The 27,768-nt window shown below is 39.5% G+C and overlaps 1 protein-coding gene across 1 annotated transcript in view; it reads right to left on the bottom strand.

Annotated features, from left to right (window-relative positions):
• The window catches only part of ZRANB1 (zinc finger, RAN-binding domain containing 1), a 31,474-nt gene extending 15,239 nt beyond the window's left edge, over positions 1-16,235 (bottom strand). Inside the window, 3 exon segments of the mRNA XM_009892726.1 lie at positions 1,521-1,757; positions 14,533-15,383; positions 16,133-16,235. Coding sequence (XP_009891028.1) covers positions 1,521-1,757; positions 14,533-15,346 — 1,051 coding nt within the window. The 5' untranslated portion in view covers positions 15,347-15,383; positions 16,133-16,235.
• Positions 16,236-27,768: the final 11,533 nt, after the last annotated feature.

Consider the following 27,768-nt stretch of genomic DNA (forward strand, 5'->3'; position numbering starts at 1 on the left):
ACTGCACTCAGTATTATTTCTAGTTAAATATGAAGACTTAGAAGTGATAACCACTAGCAGACAGTATTTTGTTAGCAAATAATGCAACAGAAGTATGAACAGTGGTACCCTGAAAGATTAAATGTTTAGTAACTCTCAATGAATTAATGTCTCATTTGTCACGTAGCTGATAACATAAAGCCAGTTAAGAACATCTTTAAATCAAAGAAGTGAATTAACAGGTGACCACTTTCAGCAGAAGGAAAGCAATAAAAACAGGGAAGAGCTAGATAACAATAGGAAACATACCTCAAATCTTATGCATGAGCCCAGTCTACATTTAACAAAGAACTTCATTACCACAGCACAAGACAGTTTCCTACAAAGAATGTTCCCAAAAACTATTAAGCTAAGATACTTAAATGTCTCCAGATTCTAATCATCAGTGGCAGCAGGAACTCATTCAATGATATAGGGGAAGTGAAACAGGGATGACACTGAACATATATATATATGTATAAAAACACCCAACACCTTTAAGACACACATTTTCACTAGTTAATATCCTAGCAAAGGGAAGTATCACTGTAAGTATCCCTAGAAACTGAAACAAAACCAAACAGAAAAATCTGTAAGAGTATTTTAGCACATTAACTTATTTTCAAACGTACAACTCCATCCACGCAGATCGCTATGTAAGCAGCACAATACTACTGACATTAGCCATATCTAAGTATACACTCTTCTCAAGGCTTTAACTACATTTGCCTTGCTTCATCTACTCTTTTTAATTACTCAACCCTATCATCCTTACGTGCTTCTCAGGCATGCTACTTTTCCCAGGAACACATGCTTTCAGAATTGCATTAAGCATCGGAGGGAAGGAGGCAGAATAAAAATTTAGCTCTCATCAAGTGAGGAACCACAAGTCTGAGACTAAGAAAACAGACAAAAGGAGGTAACAGAGTTACTTATGGGTCTGATAAGAGGGCAAAGATGGAGGAGGGCAAAGATCACCATAAGTGAAACGGACCATACGAAAATATACAAGGAAATGGGACATGCAAGAGCAAGGAGACCACAGAGAGGAATGAACCAGTCTATAAGACAGGCAAAAAGTGGAGAAAAAGTGCATGAATTTTGCAAAGCAAGAGATTTGCCTTTGCCTAAAAGAGAAGCTCTCAAGAAAACTAGGGAAGAGAGACCAGGTAGAGTTATTCATTAACAAAACTCAGAAAAAACTACGCTGTCATTGATCTCTGTGTTTTGCTTTTGGGGCATTTCCTCTCCCCCACCCAAAGCACAGGAAGCCTCACAATAGCTCACTTCCAGAGTAAGGTCAGAACGTGTGCCAAGACCGCTCATTAATGAGAAAACTGAATGTCCTCAAGACCACCACACACATACAGTCCTAAAGTAAACTCGCTTCTTAAGAAGAAACAGCAATAAAGGCACAAAGCAGCAGTTCATGTATTCTAACAATATTAGGCTCTATCCTCCAGCAAATAAAGTTACATGTCACTGGCTGCAAACAAGGGCGCCGTTACATAAGGTTCCTATTCAATCTACGCAAGGCCCAAAGTAACTCACCTCCGTAAGCAAAATTGCTAGCATATCTTGTCTCTGAAAGCGTATCGCCAGATGTACAAGCGTGTACCCAACGTCAAAAGCAGAAGGGCGATTTAGCAGGCGTACTTCATCTGCAGTAAGCTGGCGGGCAATATCTCCTCCTGATGACTTGTAAGCTTCAACAGCAGCTAAATCACCTTCTACAACTCCTGAAGAAAAAAAATATGCAATTCATTTTAGCTAGTGAGTGAGCCACACTGGATCAAGCCACCTTAATTAACAGTTTACCTCTATCTATTCTGATACAGACCTAACATATGAAGATCAACTGCATACCAAGAATCTTGCAAATTTTTATTCCTTTTTTTTAAAAAAAAAAAAAACAAAACAGAAGACTACAAAATATTTACACTTACCTCACCTCCTAGACCATTTCCACTATCCAAACTAGTTGGAAGAGATGGCAGATCAAAAGCCCGTTCTGAAGCGGGGCTGAGGACACTTGATGAAATACCTGACATAACGTGCTCACTAGCATTTCATTCAATCAGCAATACTCTAGCGTCATACATTCGTAGCACAGAGATTAGTTTGATTATTGTATCTTCCCTTGTAACTGATCTTGAAAACAAACTACTGGATCTAAGAAATAGATCCACTAAAAGGTTGGGGTTTTTTTTTGAATTAAAGTCTTCCCCCCACCCCCCCGGCCCAGATGGTTTAAAACAGTGTCAGAAGATGGTACAGAGCATAGTTTCTCTTCAGGTCACCATCTCCGCTACTAACTGAACTTACAGTTGGCATTCAGGGTACTCTATTAACACACATACTGCATTGCCTTTGTGTTGCTTTACTTCCTAAAGCACAATAGGGCAGGGGACATGACCCTTCTGTCTTCTAGAGTCCCAGGTAATCTCTAACTTCTGCACCATGCTTCTCAAGACCGTTCACGCTGCATGCATTCTTTAGCTGCAATTATCAGAATACACCATCAACAAGGTGTGGTGCTGTTATCTTTAACAGTATGAGTTCCAGTGTAAGACTTCCTAAATTTAGAAATTCCTTCAATTACAAAGATACTATTTTTGATATATGCTTCATAAGAGAAGCGTGTAACGCCGAGCCAAGGAAAGAGAAAAGTCATTTTAAAGCTGTCTTTAATGGGGAAGTAAATAAGAACAGAAGAGTCAGAGCACAGGTCACAGAAAAAAGAAAGAAAACCCTCTCCCCTATTTTCTGTAGCAAAACCTCCCTGCCAACGCCTAAGAGTCAGTAGCTGAGCAGAAGCCACAAGGCTGGAGACTTAAGTCCATCCTCCACTCAGTTTGCTTACCGAGACTCCAAGATTGATCAGAAGGGAAAGAAAGTGCCATCTCAATGGCACTCACTCCTGTTCAGGACCAAGGTGCAAACTCCAGACAAAAAAAAAAAAAAAAAAAAAAAAATCCAGCCCAAAACAAACAAACCCACCCACAAAAACCCAACCACCAACCAAAAAAAAAAACCCCAACAAAAATCCACACACCAAACTGAACCGCCTACTGCCAGAGCAGCACACCAACTGCTGGGTTGCTGGTTAATCCAGGATTTGGGAAAGCATTCTTAGCTCAGCCAGGAAATCTATCGTTTTCAATACTAAGATTATAAAGCTTTCAGAAGAAACGCAGAGGGGAAAATGGATTATCAGTGCAAGACATTTCTCTACAAAGCTATCGGTTCTGCTTAGTAAGCCTCTACAGATAAAAGTTAGATTTTCATTTCAACAGTGGTCTAAAGCAGAGAAGTTCCAGAATACAAATTCAACTGCAAACTTCAGTCATATAACATCTACCCATTCATCAAGGACTCAAAAGCCCTTACAGGCCAGGGAAGAATGAAAACAACACAGAGCAACAATTTTTTAGTTTTCTGATGCGTGTTTCTGGTCTGCCTCTACAAGATGATGTTCCCATTCCACTCTGGCACCAATGTCCCATTCTGCTTAAGTCTGCTGAGGCATTCACCCCAGGTGTGTGAAAGAACTGTTAGATAAGAGTTGTATCTGTCCATTTTTGTTCTTGTTCCACAGGAGTTAGAACTCTGCTGATGAAAAAATAATTTATTTTAACAAAAGGAGCTGCTACTGATGGAGAAAAGCTATTTCAGGGAAAGGGAAAGGAAACGAACACTGAAAATTCACTGGTCAGAGTTTCAAGACTTTCTCCAAAACATGCATCAAAGGAATGCAAGACGGGATGTGACCAACACAGCTGTGCCCCCATTGCAACACTCCTACTTCTAGGTAGAACTAAAACATACCCAAGCAAAAGGTACACTTTGTCAATATATGCTGTATCCATAAAAAGAACGCCATGCATAGCATTTTATTTCCATGCAATCGCATCTATGCGACTGATAAGGCTGATTGTGACGTGATTCCAACTAAATGCAAACTGACTTGTTGGGTTTGGGTTTTTGGTGGTTTTGGGGTTTTTTGGGGATTTTTTTTTTTTTTAATGTATACTTTGATATCAAAGTCAGACAATTTCACATGACTCGCCCTCTTAAAACTTACTACAGCCTTGGCACAGGATCACCTGTTAGCAAACACCCAAGAATCCACAGGGAAAGAAGAAACCTGTCAGAAGAGTAGATTCTCTGCTATCTTATGACAGCCTTCATTCTTTATTATTATATTAATTTAGGAAAGACATCTTGTTAAAGACTAATAGCCACTTCACACCCTTTTACATTGTAACCACTTCTACTGACACAGGAAAGACTCCTGTTACTGTATCTGCACTTTCCACCACACCACCCAATGACAAACATACCAAAGACCACTCAAGGCTGGTAGGTAGCCACTTTGACAATCCAAACATCCCAGCCTAATTTCAAAATTCAAACAAACATCCCCAAAATGATCTTTTGATGACAGATGATCAAACTCAAATCACTGTAACAGCTCCAGCCGCCCAGCCTGTCAAGTAGACACTGAACAGTAGCACAGGCTACTGCAGCCTTAAGTTGTGCCAGGTAAATTCATATTTGTCTTTTTTTTTTTTTTTTTAAGCCCCCACCCTCGGCTGCTAAGGCAACCTATTACCATCCCACTCTTAACCAAACCTCAGCAACAACCGAGGTCTAAGACCAATGCTGCGAGGCAGTCCCGTGAGGTCTGGCAATGCCTTCAAGCACTAACTACTACAAGCTGCAATAAGGATCCAAATCAGTGGCATGTGCTGTAGGCAGCACTGCCAGTTCTTGCAGTTTAGTCCCACGTCTTGCAATACTTGACATTCCTAAAAGCCCTATGTCCTAGAATTAATTATTAAAATTGCTGTAAAAGCTGTCATTTAAACAGTACTTTTCTAAACTTCGCTGATGCAGTTTAAGCTAAAGATCAATACATACACCAAAAACAGGCAAACTGCATATGCTTTCTAGGCTTTACTGAAAAAATTGAGATTGTAAATGTGTTTATTTAGGTATAGGGTTGGCAATACTTTATCTAGAAGCAAAGAAGAGTGAGCAAAGAAGGTGTTAAATGACACATCAAACTAGCACTGTTACAGCTCATCTAAGGACAGTGATGTGACCAGGTATGTGCATCGTATCTGGTCATCCTCTATTCCTTAATCCAAACAGCCAAGTAACTATTTATGGGAAGAGGGAGGGGAAAAATGAAAAAAAAAAAAAAAAAGAAAAAAAGAAAAAAGCATCAAGAGATTTTTAGAACAAGTTCAGACAAATTCACTTGCTAACCGTTTTGTAACTGAGTCTCAATAGATAAACACAGCACACACAAAAAAAAAATAATCAAACTATACAGAGCTGCTTCTGCATAATTTTTTTTTTTTGCACAGAGCCCATTACAAGTTTATTTTCTTATAAGCAGCTTCCTCTTGCAAACCTGTTGCATGCTCTAATGTCTGGTACTAGCCTGCACTGAAATACTGTGGCCCAAGTACCCAGAGCATCACTGCTGCAGTGCCTACACCCTATGGCCGTTACAGCCTCTTTGGCCCTTAGCCGCAGCAAGAAAAGTCCAAATTTCTCTTTACTCATTCTACCAAATACCTACTCTATTTTAGCCGCTTCTAAAGAACAGGGAAAATTCCTGACAGCTCGTCAGGTGCCAGCCTGCTTACAGCACCAGTTAGTGCAATCCAAGGCTGCAGTGAACACTAAGCAAAAATATAGTAATAACAGGCAGATTGCCAAAAATCTGAACCAGAAAACACAAATCTTGCCTTAAAACTATGGGGTAAACTTTCCTACATGCCAACATTCATGAGAACTGTCTGCAATTCCTAAATTCAGTATCACCACTCCAAAATGAGGTCTCAATATGCTTTTATTGACAATAGGAGGCACATTCCTACAATGGCTTTGATTTCTGTCAGATGAATGAGAGCCTCCAATTCATTAAGTCTATTTAAATAAGGCTTAACAGAACACTATTTACAAGAAATATTACAGAAATATTTACTGATGTTATAATTCACTACATTTCAGAACACACAAGTGCCTGATTACTTACACAGGCAGCCTTTGAATCATGTCCCGATGCAGTGCCGTGCCAGTTGGATTATTCCCCACTGACACCCCCTGCATTCCTCAGACCGTTAAAATGTCAAAAGGAAGAGTGGCATTTGCCTGAAGACTGTTCACGCAGCACCCGTGAGCGCTCCGGCGGCCAGACCGCTCGCGAGGGCATAGCTCTGATCAGTTACAAGAGCTACACAGAACGCAAACAGATCCTTACGACTCACAGAATCACAGAATTTCCAGAGTTGGAAGGGACCTCTAGAGATCATCCAGTCCCACTCCCCTGCTAAAGCAGGATTGCCCAGAGCACATCACTCAGGACTACATCCAGGCGGGTCTTGAAAACCTCCAGAGAAGGGGACTCCCCCACCTCCCTGGGCAGCCTGTGCCACTGCTCCATCACCCCAACTGTAAAGAAGTGTTTCCGTGTGTTGGAACGGAACTTCCTATGTTCCAACTTGTGCCCATTGCCCCTTGTCCTGTCACTGGGAACCACCGAGAGGAGTCTGGCTCCATCCTCCTTCAACCCACCCTTTAGATATTTATAAGCAATAATGAGGTCTCCCCTCAGATTCTCTTCTCCAGGCTAAAGAGTCCCAGCGCTCTCAGCCTTTCCTCATAAGGGAGATGCTCCAATCCCTCAATCATCTTGGTTGCCCTTCGCTGGACTCTCTCCAGCAGTTTCCTGTCCCTCTCGAACTGGGGAGCCCAAAACTGGACACAGTATTCCAGTTGTGGCCTCACCAGCGCCGAGTAGAGAGGGAGAATGACCTCCCTCGACCTACTGGTCATGTTCTTCCCTATGCAGCCCAGGATTCCATTGGCCTTCTGGCAACAAGGGCACACTGCTGGCTCACTGACAATTTACTATCTACCAGGACCCCCAAGTCCTTCTCCTCAGACTCAATGGCCACCTCTGATCCACAGCAAGAATAGCTTTTAAGCGGACTCCAGAAATGTTAGTTTGGTGTTACTGCAACTGAAGACACCAGTCTGTGCTTTGCTTAACGCACAAACACGACTATAGCCTGACACCCTCGGTGACAGGACAGAATGCCAAGTGCTGCACCCCAGTCATGGGAAAATACGAGTGCAAGTTCGTGCTCTGGGTTTACAGGTTCAACTGTATTCCCATTTGCAGTTCAGGCATTTCCTCTCACTGGAATATTCTTTCACAGCACTGGGAGCCAGGGCTTTCTCTTCTTCTAGTAAAGCCCCAACTCCTACAGGTAGCACGGATCAGGAATATGCAATCTCAGGATGCATAAGAAAATACATGATAGAGATTAGAAAATTATTTAAAAAACATTAATCACAATAACCATTTTTACCATTTTTTGCCACAACTGTTACAACCATCTTCCTTATTACGTATCAGACACTACCTTTGCTCATATTAAATAAGCCCATAATTAGCCTAGCTGCTAAAACCAAATTACTCCAGCTACAGTGCTATTAAATTTATTCTTTAGAACATGTAAATATTTATAGGGTTTAGTGCAGTTAAGTAAATTTAGAGAATACGTGAGAGCTTACGGGCATATCTAGAAAACTAAATCCTGTTTGCCCAAATTGCACTGTCCCCATGACTTCAGAACAGCCGGATGCAAAAGCTTCCAGAGAAAATACTGTAGCAGCAGCCTTTATTTACGTCACTACCTTTCTGATAGTTCTGGAGCGCACTGGCTGGTACAACTTGCAAATGAAATAGGGAAATTCTTTCAAATAGACCAATGCAGTTCTGCTGGTTTTCTACAGGGCTGCAGAGAGGCTGGGGGAGACAGAACTGGGCACCAGCACTGCCTTAGTGGGTCAGGACAGGGGTCCATCAGCTCCACCACCAGTTCCCAACAGCAGCAAGGTTTAAATATACAGGAAGAGAGGTTAAAAGCAAGTTAAGAACAGAGATAGTAACCCTCGCTTTAACCACGTTTGCTGTCAGCTTACTTAAAGGTTCTTCAACAATAGCTCAGTTGAACTGCTGCGGAGACAAATGAGCAATTGCAGAGCAGCAAAAAGCAGTGGGTCGGTAAGCCTACAGTATCCGATTCTGCAGGAGGCTCCTGACCCTCAAAAACTCTAAAAGCATCACTGTATAAGAGGCATGTACGCAGTCTCGTATATACTACAGGGTAGGCATTCTAGATCTTTGAAAAGGTCGAACAGGATTAAGCTGAATTGAAACAAGCAAAACCAAAGAGAATTAATTTCAATAATATACCTGCTAAGATAAATATAACATTTTTTGGTAAGTTAATGGAAGAGTGTGAAGATGCCTCTGTTTAGACGAGATATCTAAAGAACAACCCAAAGATTTGAGATTTCTTTGAGTCAAGGAGGTAGCAATGCTACGGTAAACAATGTGTTATCACATCTGAGTAGACTACAAAAGGAAACACTTCATCTTAAGGAGGTCATTGGGCCTCATATGTGGGACAACTGTAATCAACTTCACTATTCCTTGAGCTGCTCGGTAATAGAAGGCAAATTTCTCAAACCACCAAATTATACATTTGAAGTCAGAAGTAGAGACAGATCCCTCTGTAACATACACCAGATCAGAAACGTGTGCTGCTTCTCTTCTGCTACACATACAATTGCAAGTGGTCTACACTATCCATATGCTCTCATCTACTCATCTACAGACTGAGCCCAAGATTGCTTTAAGTGCCAAGGTGACCTTCCAGCAAGTGAGGGGCTGATCCCTAAAACCCAATTCTGACACTTGTTAGAAACCTCTAGCACTGAGAGTGCCGAGGAGCTGTGGTTTGACCATGCAAGTTGTAGCATTCTCCGGAGCTCAGCCCTCACCCGCGTTCAACTATTCACCCGGGACGCATCAGGTGGCCATAAAGAAAGTTTTATTATCAATGACTACTATACCATTTCAGTATTTTGAGCACGAAAAACATTCCATCCGAGAAGAATTTCTCATCTTAGAGGAAGAACTCCTTTGCAGGCAAATATGACACATCTACTAATACATCTTAAAAACCTTTATGGGCCTCTAACCACACCCTTCTGTTCATTCTCCTCTTCATTTCCGGGACCTTCCTTGTAAGTATTAGCACACAACCAACAGCAGACCACTCTCCAGGTAATGACAGCTCATGACAGAGCCTTCTGTGTATTAAATTTTTTAAATTCTTCAAGCTGAGCAACTTGCATCAGCCATCCAATGCATGAGAGCACAACTATTGCCTAGTCTTTTTTTTTCCCCCATGCAAACAGCTGTTACCCCTACATACAGTCCGTGCTGTATGTTTCTAACACATCATTACAAGACGAAGCAGCACACATGTAAGAAGAACTGCTGAAAGATGTCCTTATCCCCTCTCCTATCTGTCAGAGGTATCCACGTCCCTTGTCGCATTAACAGCCGATCAGCCGCTTGCAGGGTTGCACCCTAAAGGGAGACTGGACAGTAGAAAATCATGAATGATACTGAAGTTAACCATCAGTGCTTCCCATGCAAATTTATGTAACTATTTTTAACTTGACCATTTAATCAATTTTTAGCATAAAAGCATCACCGAGCATTTAAAGAAAACTGTCAAGAGGCCAAAATAAGTGTGTTTCAGGCGTTAGGATTTTCTACCACGGAGTAAAGCACACAGTTTTTTACCTACTCTGAAAGATATACACACACAAACGTAAAGTAGTTATGACAGAATATACACATAGGGGACAGATGGCAATACAACAAGATTTCTTATCCAGGTGAAAGTCGTAAGCTTACATCATTGCTACCTGGCACAGCAGACAGGCACACCGAGTCATGCTTCCCAGTATCCCAAAGGAACAGGAGAAGGAGGCCAGGCTGTACAGCTCACACCAGCGACTGTTCCCCCCCAAACCATCCCAACAGGCACTGTTTGCCATATTTAGCCAACACCAGTGCGGCAGGTAATCACCTGTCGGTGACTAATCCATGCCATACTTCCCCAAATAGTTCAAGCTCACCTAAACTGCCACCAGCAAGGACAGGAGCGTGACCCCTCCCCGCCTCCAGCGGCTTCTTTCCACCCAGACACTTCCCACTCCCTCAGGACAGCATCAACAGCCCCATCAAGGTTTAGCTGTACCATGGATGTGACAAGGAAACCAGTTACTAAAACAGCAAAACAAACAAACAAAAAAACCCCAAACAATCACCACTCCCCCCATAAAAACATCCCCTAATCAAACTTGGTAACGCTTTTTTTTTTTTTTAAGCAAGATTAGTTTTCGTTGTATGCTGATATGCAAACATGCCAGGAGGACAGAAACAAGCAGCTCGGAGGACTACTTTGGGTGGCAGTGGCAGCTGAGAGCACCTTGGTACGGCAGTCCCTTCAGACTGCCTTTATTGCCAGCGATAAGCCACCAGCTCTGCAAGACACAGAGCAGGAGGTGGCCTCCATCTCTCCCGTAGCTGCTGGGACACTGCCCGGCCAACTTCATGCCTAAACCCGGACAGGACGACTCTCCTTTCCCACAGGGTTTGTGAACGTTTGGGTAACACATTTGGCACAATTTCAGAAAACTGAAGGGAGAAAAGGACAGAGGAAAAAACACCCTGTAAGAGAGATAAAGTAGTCGACAAAGGGAAAAACTAAGCAGCCACATATGCAGGAATACTAGGAATGAGCTAGAAGTCAGTCCTTTTAAGGATGTACTGCAAAACAAGATTCATTACAGACTGCTCTAAATATTTTGGATTTGTTTAAGAAACACACTCTTAGTTGTTTCTTTCACACAGCTAAGAAGAACGCGTGTCTATGTGGTTTTGGAGCCACCATCCCCAGCCCGGGAAGCCTGGCCCCCGACAGCAGTAACTGCCTTACTGACCTGAACTGAAGGAGCAGAGCATACTCTCTTGCAGCAGTTAAAAAGCAGGATTGGAAGGGAACGGAAAAAGAGAAGAAATGCAGTTTACTTTTAATCTGTGGGCTACAGTTGAAGCTCAGGAGTTAAACACGCAACCCAAGGATCCCCAGCAGTGCCCTGCAGCATCCACACTCCGCTAGTACCACTGTAAAACCCTGAAGTGCCAGGAGAGGGGAAGCTTCAGCAAGTACTGAAGTGTGAGCCCCAAGCAAACTCTGACCGCTGGAAAGGTTTTATAGTCATGGCCATCTTCATCCTTTTGTACTACTGAAATCCACAGCCAGCTGTAACCAGCTTCACCAGGCCCCACGGCAGTACCGCTCTGCTCACGCATCAGATTCCTTAAGCCCCACAGGCCACCAAACCTCCCTCACAGTCTCTTCAGCGTAGGTACCAGGAGTTACATAAAAGACCACGGAGCTTAATTTTAAATAGACATCAGCTCCCCACATTAACGTTTTACTAGGCCAGTACAGTAGTAAGCGTTGCTGTCCTCGCAGAGGCCATTTGTAATTTCTCATTGTAACTCAAACTGGCGTTTGTAGCGAGTCATATTATTCAACAGCCATACTTAACTAGGTGTTCTGCTTTGATTTTAATAAATTTTAACCAGATGAATCAGTTCTAAAACCTCATCCTTTTCAGAAGAAAAAAAAATAAATCACTTGACAGATACATCCACTGCTGCAAAAACCATGTCAATAACAAAAATAAGATTCAAGTACATTTAACTTGCAGAGATTGAAAGGGGGAATGCCACTAATCCTTCTGATTCGGAAAGGATACCCTCCAACGAAATGATTCATGTTGAAATGCCAAAGTTGCACCCATCACATTTTGTACAGCCTAGATTTGCAAAGAATAGAACTCTTGATGGCATATTTATTTACTGAGGTGGGTAGAGCACTAATGGATGTCTGCGACAAAATGAAAAAAAAAAAAAAACACAAACAAGCACACACACAGGTACTTTTCTAAATTCCCCACAAGATACATGTCTATCTTCACATTTCAGCTGAAAAGAACAAATGTGGAAGAAAAGCAGTCCGATACATGTTTTTAATGAAAGTTAACATTAAATTTAAAATGTAGTAAAAAGCATTTTGTACTAGAGTTGAGATGTGAAGAGGGAGTTCAACTGAACAGCTGTCCTAGAGTATCAAACATTTTCCTTGGTACCTTCTGAAAGATAATATCTTCTAAGAGAAAAGAAAATAACCAGTCTGCCAAGAATAACTCCTACTCCTGCTTCTCTAATCTTTATTTTTAACTTCAGGGAAAGCTACACTTTGTACATCCAAAAATTTTGAACTGATACATCTCTCCCACATAAGGCAGGCTCGAAGCAAATGGACCCTCCACAACCGATTGAGTTGAAACCTGTGAGGTGCATGGTCTGAAGTCGCCAAATCCTCACAGACCACCACTTTTCAGCTGGACTACAGTAAGAGGCTACACACCAACTCTTATTCCATCAATTTTCACAAACTTACTTGACATTTAACATGGACTTGTCCTAAAAGTTCACAAGAGCTCCAGAGGGCTAGCAAACAGTAACTCACAAAGTCACAACAAAGAACGTACGCTTCAGGCAAAATTGTTCAACTGACAGTTAAATTAAGTATGTCACACTAAGACAACAAAACAAGCAGCAAAAATTGCTTTTAAAATTGCTGGTTAAACTGGCACACCCCTCCAATATAGATACGCTCTGCAAAACGTCCAGAGACAGCACAAAAAAAACAACAAAAAAAAATATCTACGAAGCTTTCATCAACCTTCCCAAGGTTACTCCAACTACAAGGAGTATTTGGAAAAATAAGACATCTGTGATATGTAAAATGCAATTCTGAAATGAAGGACCGATAATTAACAGCTTTGGTCGTCCCCCCCCAATTAAAAAGTTAAAGTATAGTCAGTTTTTAAGTTATAGAAAGGAATCCATGAAACCTTTCAGCAGAACATTAGTAAAAAAATCAGCACACAACTCCATCTGCGTTCTGGCCTTCTCATCAAGATTCCTTCAAACCATTTTTATTTTAAAAGAAACAAACCATTATTGCCTTAAAAAAAATAATTATATGAACAGTTTTGAGTTTCGCTTGCGATTGTAAAATCACAAGCAACACCAAGTACTTGCAAAACTCACGCTCTTAAATATCAACACAACTATTCCCACACAGATTAAATCTGAAAGTATAAAATATTTTAAAGTAATATTGGAGTAGTCAAAAAAAATTTGACTTTTCAAATAGCAGAGGGGAAAAAAGCCCTAATATTTAATACAATTGCTATCAGAATGCAAGCTAGACATTTGTAAGGCACAGGAATGACCTCCAACAATTGATCTTGGGTATTCAATAACTTAAGAAATACCACACAGAATTTCAATTGCTTCAGTTCAGAAGGAAAAAGCACTGCACGACTGCTAGTATGCAAGGAGTTGAAGGTAGTAGGAAATATTGAGGCATTATACTCAAAAGGAAATGTGTTTGCCCAACTACTCACGCAACACAAAAATAAACCGGAATATTTATTAGCTCAGAGAAACCAAACCCATGATACCAGTAAGAACATCTACACCTGATCAAATATATTAAATAAAGCGTCTCAACGAATTAGCTTTTTCGATTGTAACAGCTATGAAGTGACTTCATGAAACATGAAGGAACAGTACGAGACATACTAGTAGTGCTAGAGTTTCAAATGAAGTGTTTTACTCTAAAAATAGTTGCGTATTTCAAGGGTTTAACCTGCTTGTATGCTAGGGCAAAAGATAGATGCTTCTGGGAAGTTACAGGACAAAAGTTAACTCACAAGGTCAATAACTGAAGAAAACCCTGCTCTCACATGTCTCTGTTCTTTAACAGCATTGGGAGAATTATCCAGAATTTCCTTAGGAAAGCACTAAAATACAAAACAAAATTGGTATTTGATTTTTTTGAAGCAGTTGACTACAAAAATACTTTCAGAAAGCCTGTAAACATTTACAACACAGTATCTGTATTAATACAATATTATTACTTTCAAGGTCAGTATTACACATGCAGTTTCTTGGAGCTACATATTTTGGCGTTATTTTTAACATCTGACAGAGCATCTTGTACTGTTGCAAGCTCTACACTGTTTACAAATACTCCCAAGCTGCAGCTGCTGATTCTACTAGTGTATCTTGCCATAGCAAAAAGAAGAGTAATTTTAATTATCCAGTAACAGTATTTTTCACAGTATTATATGCCTTACATTGTTCTGTAGGCTGGTTTTATAATTTTTCCACCTTTCAATGACTACATAGAACAACAGGATTTGGTTACAAGGATATCCATTTCTACAAAAGGTCAAAAAAGTGCCAGCATAGCTAGGAAACATGTCTAATCCTGTTCAGATTATGGATGAACTCTGCACCCTCTCTTAGCAGGTGCCATTTCAGGAACTTCTACATTTGATTTGCTTTTCAAAATTAAAATGCAGAGATTAAAAAAAAGTTGCTTCAAAATCAAATGTCATATTTATGTTTTAATTCTTCATTCTCGCAAAATACCTAACCACAAGCATAACAGTATAAGGCAGCAGCAAACAACTTACCAACACAAGCATTGAGGAACAACCAGTCAGTCTTTTTCATTCTATTTTTAATTTGCTTTAGTTTTTTGAAGTCCACTTCGAGTTCTTCCTTGCTGCCAACAGCTCCAGCCAACTCAATTCTTTGGAAGTCCATTTTCACATCAGATTCTCGTTTGGTTGTAGGTGGAGATCTTCTTTGGCTATTACCACTACTACAGCTTCCTCTCCACCGAGCTCTGTCTTGCTCGTTTATGATTGAAGAAGCCTCTTCTGTGTCTGCCAGTTCTATTGCTTCTATGTTGTTGGGTCTGGGATGATCACATACAACACACTTCCTGGCCTTCGCCCAGTTTTCGTATGTACAAACAGAACAAGTCCAGTGCTGAGCCCTTGTGTTCAGTTTATTTCTGTCATTATATTCCTCACATGGATCAACGGAAAAAGGGACTGGTCTTGAACCAGAACCTGATGACTGAGGAGACTCTGTGGGACTCCTGGTCCTGCGTTGAGACAAGCACTGAGTACACCTTATCGCTCTTGGCCAGTTCAAGTATGTGCACATGTGGCACGACCATTTATTTGCACTCTCCATACTGTAAGATGATTTAACCCTTGGTCTTGCACTAGAATCTGGACATATCAAAGGACTACTCCCTCCTTCAGTGCTCGTAGGATCCCAGTCTCTACCAATATCACTTGAACCACTTTTAAATGGATCTTCTGTGATAATTGTTCCACTAGGTCTCTGAGCGCGACACATGGTACATTTGATTGCAGATGGCCAATTTTCATATGTACAATACTCACAAGCCCATTTAATTCCACGCTCTGTCATCGTGCACTTCTTGAAATGAACTGCGTCAGGCAGAAAGCTAAGTAATCAGAATACATCATTAGTACACAATGGTTGCACAGGAGCTCTGTTTCAAACAAAAAAAAGTAAATGAGATTTAACCCAGTTGATGTGTACTGCATCAAATATAAAAATCAGGCTGGGCAAAGAGGTAACCTTTTTTTCCTGATACTCTTAGAACATTTAGGGTGATAAAAACCACTATGAAAAGACTAAGACTTGTGCTAACTGCACTTTAAATGCAGAACTCAGGATTTCCTAGTGCAGAAAGGAAAACGCAGTCCTGCATTTCCATAATTTCTTAAATTTGAACAGAGGCTTACAAAACAAATTCAGAAAACAGATACATGCTAAGCACTGAGAATACTGGAAGAAGAGAACAACACACTACAGAAAAAAGTCACAAATATTAAATTATTGAAATAAAACTCAATATGAATACAGCAGTACAAGAAAAGGAACACAAAGTCTAGATCCCTTGAGGTCTCCTGCAAGACCTCAGGATTTGGAAGGAAGGAGTGTTACAGGTGGGCAGCTATACAATGAGTAAGCAGTTCTTTTGGAAAAGTAGGTGTAGGAGTATACATAAGAAGCATACATGTTAAAATTTTATACATGTGCTTAACCAAGACTAGGCCTTGACTGGACATCACTCATAACAGCAGTGTTACGAAGTTCAAATACCACTTGAAAGCAAGCACGGGGGGGGGGGGGGGGGGGGCGGGTTTTCATTCTACAAATCTAGATTTCAATTCAATTCCCACTCACTTTTTCTCTAATGAAGAGGGTATTCAGTCTTCATGCTGGCTCAGACCTTTTTCTTCAGTTTGCCAAATACGAAGGATGAGACTAAGCAGATAACTATTCCTGTAAACAAAACGAAAACAGACTCATTATAGGTTTCCTACTGGACCTGAGTAACCAGAAAGTTAATTATTAAATGCCACACCTACTCTGATCCCAATTTACTTGTTTAAACTCAGTCATGAACTGCTGAGACTAACGTATAGAAAATAAACCTATCCTTATAGAGAACCAGTCGTCATAATAGCAATCAATCGGCTGAAGTAAAAGCACTAGATCCAAGCAATGTCAAATTCACACTAAAACATCTATAAACGCTCTTACTGGAATATGAAATAGTACGGGGGAAAAAAAGCTTTGATCCCCTCCAGTTTGTGTAGAGGGCATAATAGAGGGAAAGGGTGAAGCAGGTAGATAAAGGACAAATAGAAAATATATACAGTCTATTTCCTTCCTTACCACAAAATCATTACCCAACACATAAGACTCAATTATGTGCTATTTTTAAGCATAAAAACTGTTTAAAATACAAATTTGTCATACCAATTGACTGACAATTCTCATTCATCATAGTGCAACTCTCTTGGCTAAACAAAATACCCAGAGTTTAGTAGACAAAAACCTCAAAGAAATCAGACAACAGGATAACACTCAAAACTAGACACACCAAACTAAAAATTAGCTTATACCTGTTCTCCAATTTGGAAATGTTTTATGAGTTAATACATTCTTCACCAAAATACCTTCACACACACCTTGCTCTACACCAAGGTACAGCTAAACGTCCACTTGACTGTGTCACCCTTATTCCTACCATCTCCCTTCTCTGGGCTCCAGCAGGCACCATAGGATTTTTCCAACAGCTCGACTCTGATCTATTCACCGTATCAGGTGGCTGCATGAATGAGGGGCTATCGCATGGCAGGACCGAGGAGAGGGCAGGACTATCCTTTTCAGCAGTGATCCATATTTACACTGCATGAAAGCGGATGAGCAATCAGGAACACATAAAGCTTTCTCATAAACCTCGGGTTCTAATATTACTCGTTTGAACGGCCTGCAGAGCACTTCACTCCCACCTATACGTTATAAAACTGTGTCAGACTAAGGAATCTGCTGAGAAGGCAGTTAAGACTTCCTACTGCTCCCCCTCCATCGTTCACTCAAAAAAGTCCATGCCCGTGTGTAACGGAAGAAAAGGAGCGAGATCATACTAGGGTCCCCATATCTGTAATAAAATAACTGAAAAACGTATACACAAGAATGCAAAGTCAACTTGATTTTACTAAAGGTGACCGACTTCATAAAGAAGACTTCTCAGACACTTGGAGGAAAAACAGTTTCTCTGATCCATAAACAAACCAAAGCCTTGTCAAAACAGCTCCTATACGAGTACACCATACACTATTTACCTATTGCATTTGGTCAAGGCTTTTCCCCTCTCCAATTCCCCAAAAAAGTTTTTTTATGACTTTAACATTTCTTAATAAGCTTATTCTCTCTATAAAGAGTAGAGAGTCTTCTAAGATGCTAATGTTTCCTAGTTAGGAACTTAACACAATTGAACATGGTCTTCAGAAAAAGAGAAGGAAGCGGCGCACCGTCCACGCACCTGCCAACTGCCACCAACACAACCACCAAGAGCAGTTTCACTTGTGCTCAGAAGGACAACCTAAAAGTAGCTGTCCCGATACTTCAACACCCAATACAAGCTTGAGAGTAATTTCTACCTGAGCAGAAGGTGCCATGTTCTCAGTAGATAATGGTTTCAATCAAAAGCTAGATAAGCATACAATGTGTGATGAAGCCCAAGAGGGATCCGTAACTGGTCTCCTACCTGCCCTAGTTTGCAGAGCCTTAAACCCAGCAATTCCTATTGCCAACAAATCCCAACCCACATTTGGGATGGGGCAAGAAAACAAAGCATCGTCTGTTTTACTGACATTCAGACTGGGCAAGGAGATTGCTGCTCAAGTTGAAAAGCAGCTTGTTGCAAAAACGATCTAAACAAATACTGAGATACTATTTACAAAACCAAATAGCACAGCACATACCATGTTACAGAAGAGCTTTCATATATATCAGGAGATTAGGTTCTTAGCTGCAATTATTCTCTGTGCCCCTTAAAAAGCTAGATGCTTTCAGACATAATTCTTGGAGAGGCTGAGTATCTGCAGCTTTGAAAGCCTCCGAGGTATGAGCTCACTACCTCCAAACATGAGGCCTCAGGTTATTATGAAGTAAAGAATATAAAAAGCCTCAATGGAACAATGCAATTTCTCTTCTTTGATAGCTCTGCCAACACCCACTACAGCACAGCTAGATGAGGACATTTAACACTTTCACGTATTGGTGTTTTGTTGTGGGGTTTTTTTTTATTTTTAGGTCTTGGTCTGACCCCCAACTGCATCCCACCCCAGGGACACCAGAACCACCTGATTTACTGGTGATACAGGATCATCATCCAGCCACTGAGCAGTTTGAAGCTTGTTACATTTTTTCAGAATTACTTCTTTGCCACGCTGTCTTCAAGTTAACTTGTTATTTTAGATTCTCCACAGAGGAGAAGCTGAATCACGTAGTACCTCCTCTCATAGAGAAATAACACAACAGTGACTGTGAGGCACAGGTACATGACTTAATGTCCAAAAAAGCATGAGCAGACAAGAAATTAAAACCCACAAACCCAAGCAAGTTCCAATTGATCGGTTTATACAGCGTGCTAAATACTTCCTGGACAGACTAGTGCAGTAACTCAGTACATTAAAGAGAAGAATATATTAAAATCTGATAAATCAAGTAACAAAAGTCAAAACATTATCAGACTACCTTTGTACTAAATAAAGTCAGACAGTGAAGGACACCTAGAACATTCAGAAATTTTTCTTTTGCTTTCTTTCAACTTTTAAGAATATTCTTCTTTTTAAGTGCATGGAAAAATACCAACCAGCACACAGAAACTGGGAAGAAACAATGAAGTCCTCAAATAACACTTTTATGACAAGATACATTATGCTCCCCTCAATTTAATTATTCCACTGTGTCCAGAAGTTATTTTTTCCTTTGGCTCAAACAAGGAACAATATGGAGCTCCATTTCATTAAAACGATCAAGCTCTTCCCTGTAAGCAGGCCAGACGCTGATTGAGACCAGTTTACGCTATGGATTTTTTGCTGGGATGGTTATGTCAGAAGCACATCTGTGCTGGCAGAAACCTTATGTAATTACACTGATCAAATCAGAGTTCCCACCTCAACTCGTTTTGCCCGTGTCTACAGATTTTCGAACAAAGCTAACTACTTCTGTATTTACAGGGAAAAGGGAGCTCAACTTAAGCTTTCAGCAAGATTTACCAGGGAAAAAGAGGTCCACGCTCCTTCCGCCCGACATAGCTGCCCCTCTCAGGCTGCTCCAAAAAGAAAGGCAGGCTGGTTTATTAATCTTTCTTTTAAAACACTGAAGCAACTTTTTTGGAGGAGCAAAATAAGCAGAAGCATCTTATTGTGAAAGAAAGAGGTCTCTAACCCAACACAGAACCTACTAACTCAACAGCTGATGAGTGTAGAAGTAACACCTTTCACACATCCAACCACAAAAAGGAGCGGAGAGGAACAGGACTGCGAGTAAAAGCATGAGATCAAACAGCAGCACTTTCACTGACTATTCTTTACATACTATGAAACACGGTGTATTTAAATGTACGTCTACCATGAAAAAGTCTCAATCTGACAGCTGTAATTGCTCACTAACAGCTGGATAATGTTGCTGTGAAGTTTATATATACATGATGGACAAACGGCTTTTAAGAAAAATTGCCTATGATTAACACCGCATAATGTGACACATTTTCAGAAGTGTTCCCCCTTGTACATCACCACCTCAAGTTCTCTTCCAATTACCCATAAAAAACTAGCCTACTTCTTAGGAAACTGAAGTTCATTTATACACAAATAAGCTTTCCAGTTAAAGCAGTAAAAGGAAAACCTGTTAAAAATCACACATCTGGATTATCACCTGAAATGGTTATGATAAAATATGCACTAGACTGAATTCAGATAGTTGTAGGTGGTTTTGTTCTGTAAAACTGCAGAACATTTTTAAAAGATGCATAAGACGAATTTGAGTCAACTGTTCACAACAAGAAACAAAGAAATGGTTTGATTTCACTGCTGCCAAACAAATACATTTATAAACACTGCCACTCTGCTGCTGACTCTAACCTCAGTACCTTTTTAAAGCTCACATAAGTTGTACCAAGTGACTCCTCAAACAAAAATTTTGCCAGTTTTTAAATACAGATAGTAGGAAGGTCTAGAGGATAATATAGCTGTACATAAGCTTAAATCAAAAAGCCCAGTTCGTTTCTTTCAAACTTGTAAACTCTCCGAAAACCTCCTCAAATGACTTCTTACATAGAAGGCATCGCTATTTAACTGGCTCAAATTCACTTTTGTTATCTGGATCCAAGAATCATTGTGAAGTATCACACTGTCAATACACGTCAACAAAAACAACTTACATTTTTAAATAACCTATTTGAAATTTATTGTCAAGTATTAAGAATTGGGTTTTCACATGAAATTTACCTTCACAAATTTTCTAAGGTGGAATTTTACTGACACATTCTTCTCTTAGTTTACTAAACTTACGTACTCCACCTTCAACTATTCACTATTCTTGAATGATTGCTTTCTCAAGAATTCAGTATAAGCCTCAACAGATCAGTATATTAAAAGTACAGAACTTGAAACTAGGCTTCCATAGTTTGATGGGAACTAACAATAAGTTCCATTGTCATCTCTGCAAATTAGTTTAAAAAAAAAAAAAAATTAAGAACATTGACCTTGTCAACAAGACAACCAAATCAGATCAGCGCTGAATCTGGAAGCTCCACAGTAAGGGCAATAACTATCTATTATAATAAAGAATGGAAAGATTACTGCGAAGTCACAAATGTAGAAGCATTTTCTATATTAGCCCGAATACAGTGAAGCAAGGAATTAACAAGTAAGCATAGTTTGTTTTGATTGTTAGATGATGCTTCGTTAAAAATGAGAGGATATTGTCCCAAAGCAACCAGCAAAAAGGAAAAAATACTCTGTCATCTCACGAAAAGAGCATTTAAATCTTTTTCTGTAAGCTGCTCCAAGGTGGGGTTTTTTCCTTATGAAATTTTCATTTCTTTAAAGAACGCTAGCTGGCTATTTGAGTACAGACAGCAGGAACTGGTCTCAGACTGCAGCTATCGTTGCAGAACACAGAAACCTCTTTCTTACAAAATACAGGTAGAAAGCAAGAACCATGTTAGGAGACAGAGGTTTCTGTCAAACTACATTATCCTTCCCGTCCTCATCCCAGTAAGAGCGCTGCCCTCAAAACATGCACTTTTGCTCTTCTGAGTAGTAGAGCTGTTCCTTTGCTGACAATAACAGGGACAACAGGAGGAATGTTGCTGTCTTAGAGAGGCATCATCAAGTTAAGATTGGCACAAATCTCAGTTCTATTAAAGACCAAATCATTGCTGTGTATACCATATCACAATCTACAAACTACAACGTTAATGGTGCATGAGGAAAAAAAATTTGAAAGTATTTTAGTTACAATTGAGTAACTACAATCTAGTATGTTAAATGATTTTTAACTTTTTTTTTCCAGTTTTGATAGTCTAGCCTACCAAGAAATACTCCGTACCACAGATTTTTAGGTATGACCTCCCTTATTACATACAACTTTTCATCTACTCATAAGAGCAGGATAAGTAGACAATTAGTTAAAATCCAGAAGACTTCATCTTTCACAAAGAAACATGCTGCAAGAAATGCAGTTCTCTTAACCAAAAGAAAAAAAATATGAGAAAGTAAGTAGTAACTTTTGAAAACATTTTGATGTCTGTTCATTGGGTGAATTCTCATGGGCTTCATTTACATATAATTAATAAAAAATTGCTTTCGTTTCGATTCATGGATTCATATCTTGTTTCAAAGCATCTTCAGGCTTGTTTATTAGATATCGTATTCAGAAAAATTATGCTGATTTTGCTTCAGCTTTCTTTTCAGTATTCTATTCACACTTCCAATTCAACTGGTATCATTTCAAATAAACCTTAAAGCCTGACTTTGCATAAGCAAGGGAATTTATATGCAGTTTTAATGCAAGAGAATGTCTAATTTTGCAAAAGTTCTGTGCAGAAAGAAGTCAAACATTCAGGAGGTTACAGATCTTAGGAGACATCTGAAATACAAGTACTGACAATGAACTTCAGGTTAGGATTTTGACCTAACTATAAACTGACTCTTCTGCAGAAGCTGAAAACGCATCACAGAATTAATAGATATTTGACAATACTAAACGCTCTCTCTTTCTGCTGTTGTTTTTTTATTTTGACATTTATCCCTTGAAGCATTTTTGTGCTCTTTACTACAGCTAATCCTGCTGTGTAACTTGCAAAGTACAAGTTTGTCTTATTTGTTACTCATCTCAAATGGGTCAAACTACATACAGCTCTATTAAATTTGTGACTAAAAGCTAGGAAAACCCTAACTGCTGAAAACAACCTATAAAAACCAGTAGCAGCAGTTTGCAGTTCAGTCCTCTTTCGTATTTCAGGAGAGAGTTACATTTTTTTCAGGGTTTTTTTTCTGGTTCTGTTTTAAACTCAATTAAAAGTGAACAACTATTTAGATGAGATGTTACTACACGTTCAGAAGGACTAAATACAACCGCTTACTTAGAAACCAATACCATTTGGGAAAATGGGAGTAAGCAGATCAACACTTACATAATACACAGCATCTCCCACACAATACTAATCAAAAATCAAGCAAATTGACTCAAAATAATGAGCTATGATAGAATATTTGCATAAATACAGTCAGTGACACTTAATGGATCTGATCATCGTGAACAGTCAGCAACAGATGAATAATGACTCAAGAGAAGATGTACAATACGTAATAAAACACAACAGAATTGCTACAATTTTATTTTCAAGACATTTGTATTGGACAAAGTACAGAAGTTGAACAAGAGGATTCTTTATAAAAAGCAAGGTCAAATAGAAAAACATAGCTTATCTGTGTTTGGACTATAGTCCTAAAACATAAGACTTGATTTTTGTTTAGAACTCAGCCATCCTCACACAAGATGAGGAAAACCAGATGTCATGCTCTGAACAAAAACACACTGTAGAGTCAGACATCAAAACTTAAAAACACTTAAACCTGTCCAACAACCAAGGAACATGACATTAAAATTTGTATGTTTGACATTCAGTTCTAGTAATTATCCTCTGGACCTCCTCAGTGCTGGCTGACCATAAATTAGATCACGGCTAGATGCAGACATCGTCACCATTTAGTGGAGAAAAACCACCTGCCTCCAAATGAAACAAGGAAACACACTCAGCATCAACTATTGTGTAGTTTCTTCCTAATTAATGGCAAGCCACTTTCAGATACAGTTAAGGGCCATCTTTGGTATATGCATTTGCAATTGGGCTATATTTAAGCCTAGTTCTAGTTCAAGTAAGCCATACAAGCTACATTCATTTTATCTAGCTCTTGTTAAGGTACTGGCTGGACAGCAAAACATCAAAAAAGGGAACAAAAAAATAAAAGAGAAGCAAAAATGCTATTATCACAGCACATAAAAACCACTACTGTGTGTCACTGCTTAACACAGTGCAAAGAACTAGTATCAAATATCACAGGGAAAACAAATTCAAACCCCTTTTAGAGAAGGGGCGATATCAATATCAGTTTTTTTTTTTTTTAACCTTATGATTAGTAATCTGTAGGTAGTAATCTGTAGCTCACCATAGGCATCCAACAATTCCAAGTTAATCACTGCAAGATACTCTGAGCTGCTAGAAAGTTTCAGGGTAACATCTCTAAAACAGTAAACCTTCTGCTTTTGGGGGTCAGAGTAACTTTCTGCTAGGGACAACACTGAACCTTCTTTAAATAAACCATTTAAAAGCCACAAGGTGACAATTACTTTTATCCCTGCCAAGCTAAACAATGATGGAGAGGTCAAAAAAATGTAAATAGTCCAGCAGACCATCCCAACACTTCAGTAAGATAAAAATTAGCTTCTCAACAAGCATAGGTTAAGGGGAAGCCTTTATAGCCAAAACCTAAACCCACAGGCCCACCCGACAGAAAGCATAAATGACAATCGGACAGTGCTAAGACACCTAGTGCAAAGTACTTCTGACTTATTACAGTAGTGTGAACTAAAAAAAGAAAGGAAAAGGCCTAGCACAAAAAACAAGTATGTACTCAACACTTCTTGAAACTGCCGAAGACTTAAGACTCAGACCCGTAGATTGAAGCTGTTTCAGGAGAGTATTCAGATAGCGGCAACTAATAAATACGCCAGCTGTCTCTACTGAATCCCTGCCTAGATACTGGGAAGACAAACGGAGACAGAAGAAATACTTTCAAGTCCATTAGTCTGAAAGAAGTACAAGTCAACACTTAGACAATGCACTAATGCACTTACAGTCTTACAACCACAAGAAATAGGATTGTCTCATAAACTGACAATCACCTTCACAACACAAGTTTCTTTTTTGCTGGAATTATCAACATTTATGAAATTTATGACAGTGATTTCTCTTCCCAGATAATCAACTGATTATGCACCAAGAGCCACACCTTTTTCAAATGAACAGACCTACAAAAGTGCATGAAACTTCAAAGCCACTAAAAGATTACTTGATCACAATGGTGCTAATCTACTGAAAACAGCACAGACCACTCAAGTTTATTTTTCTTTCCAGAGTCACATAAACTATCCTTCAGACAATTTTGTTTAGCTCAGGAAAGCTCACTCCTGAACATCCAGAAGACAGCAGAACACCGATGTAACTTACAAGTTTCTTAACATTTGTAAACTCCCCAGTAACTTGGACTTTTTCTGTTTCATTAAAAACAGCTATTCAAGACTCCATGCTAAATCAAACCAAAGTCAAAGAATCACAAGGAGAATTTTTAAACCTTAACATTTGTTTACAAAAATAATGGCAAACATAACCTGAAGAAAATATCATCTGGCATGGTGGGAGGAAGGAGGGGAAAAAAAAAAAAAAAAAGAAAAAAGAAAAAAGGCTACAGCCTTCTTGCTCACAAGTGACAGTTTCAGAAAGAAGTCCTATTTACATTTACCAAAATAGACACAGGTCAATCCTTCCAGTCCCCTCACCCCATGGACAGCAGGTTGTACGCCTGGTATCCATTTTGTACCCAGCTCTCACCACTTCAAGTATTTTCAGCTCAATTCTGACCTCAGCCTTATAAACAGATGTAAATTCCATGCCTTCTCCAGCATTTGTCTTAGAAGTACTAACTTTCGTTAATTTAAAATGCACATGTGGACACAAGCAAAATTAGCAGCCATTCTGAGCGAAAAAAAAACCCAACACACTCCACTTTACTAGAAATAAAAATATAATGATGCAATAGTATCCTTAAGAACAAGCAGAACACATTGTATCAAGATAAATTCAAATAACCAAACAGAAGAATGCCAACTTAACAGCCAACTGCTGTACAGTAAAAGACGCAAAAGGGCTGCAAACTTGGCTCCTTCGCAGGGAAGATGCTCCACACACACCAGCAACTACCAAACTACCTCTCTTTCCAACGTATTACCTTCTCATGTTCCTTGTAAAATAAATAAATAAATAAATAAATAAAAATCTACTATTCTGCTTTCTTGAACCAAGGTCTCTATCAGCCCCCTCTCGAAGACAGTTCTCTCTTCAAACATCACTGCACTCATCGGACTCATTCCCTACTCCACCCCCTCCACACCTCTCCTCTCTCCAGTCTCCACCAAAATGAGTTTTTGCATAAATGGGACATCAGTAGAGAAAAAATGAGCTGGTTTGAAAAACACCAGGTGGATACAACTCCAGTTTGACTACAGAACTTCTGAAAAGCTGCCCATGCCACAAAAGAAGGAAATACAAAATCATCCATATTATTATAGACAAACGTGTCCTCAGAACTGATGTTGAAGTACTACAGTTTGTATTTTAAAGTATGCTAATTGTGAGACACCGAAGAGATAACAGTCCTGTTATTAATCCTGTATTTCAAGAAAGTTCCAAAAGAATTAACTACATACATATGAGAAGCCATGCCTCAGCAATTGATGCAAAAATGAACACAGTCACCAAATCAATCCGATACTGTGCAAGTTCAAGCAATGTCAGGTATGCAAGAAGTGCTATGAAAATAAGTACCAGGAAAGCGTATGAATTCCTAATGTTTGAGATCTAATTAGAAGACCGAAGTTTTCTTTTTAAGGTATAACAAATCCCATTAAACTGACACTACAAAGTTATAATTATCTGTTATTTCACTGATTTTACCAAGCTATGCCATTTGACAACTGAAGTGGTAAGCTCTTCATCAGCTGTATTGAGAAAAAGTCTCTTTTCAACTTTGCCTCATTTCCCTCTTCATGTGTAGTACTACTTAAAAAAAAAAAAAATAAAGATTAAGAACTCTGTTACAGCTAAGCCAGCCATTTTCAGCTGCCAAACTAAAGTTTAGTTCCATTTTAGAACCGGGAGCCTGTGGATCATAATTCATGCAGTTAAAATGAGGATTACTTGTTGACATAGATTTTGAACAGCTCAAAATAACCCAGTCTTCAAATTTTGGGGGGGGAGGAAGGGGCATGAGATTACTAACAGAACTGGCAGTAGCAGTTTAAATGCTTTGCTGTGATTAGTAGATGGCACATCATGATAAAGAACGTATTGATCTAAAGTTCTGCACAATCTCAACCCAGTGCAAAACTGGTATGGCAAAGAGAAGCTGGAAAGAGAAACGTTAATACCACATGAAGGAGCCAGTAAATCTCACATTAAAGTGCCTGAGAGTACATTTGATTATTTGATTGACTGCATTAAAAATAACCTCCCATACACTCAGTAATGTATTTTTCTACTTACACTTCTGTCTTCTTTACAGATTCATCTTGCAAAGAACACCAAAGATGGATTGGATTTCCCGTCCCCAAGGAATTTACATATCAAGTGACACAGAATTAGAATGGCAATACACAAGGCTAAATAAGACTGAAAATGTTGCCTTGATCAATTCTGCGTTTTAACTAGTCTCCAATTTAAGTCATGCTTCTGAGATGAATCCCGTTGACGCTTTTATGCCACCCAGCATTCCAATTAAATTAATATTTTTTAATTATACTTCTGAAAAAACGCTAATGGATACAACTCTACTATAACAGATTATGGCCTCATTGGTCATCCCCATCTGCCTGCCCTTACTTAAGCGACGTAAGAAAAGTAAAGGTAGCAATTTCTTTTTTCTTCAAGAGAATTACACCACATAACTAGAGTTTCACAAATCCTACAAAATGCAACACATCCAAAAGCATTACTCTCTTTCAATGCTGTGACAGACTTAAATGAGACGCGATCTTTTGCATACGACATGCTAGACTCGGCGTGCTTAGACACCAATTCAACTTGGCCTTCGGAAGGACACAAATAGAAGAGTTCCAGAACACCTCCTGCTGTTTACCTGTTTCCTCCTCTCTAAGTAACCACTGAGAAAGGGGGGGGG

The sequence above is a fragment of the Charadrius vociferus genome, unplaced genomic scaffold (assembly GCF_000708025.1).
Source record: "Charadrius vociferus isolate BGI_N301 unplaced genomic scaffold, ASM70802v2 scaffold38, whole genome shotgun sequence".
NCBI lineage: Eukaryota > Metazoa > Chordata > Aves > Charadriiformes > Charadriidae > Charadrius > Charadrius vociferus.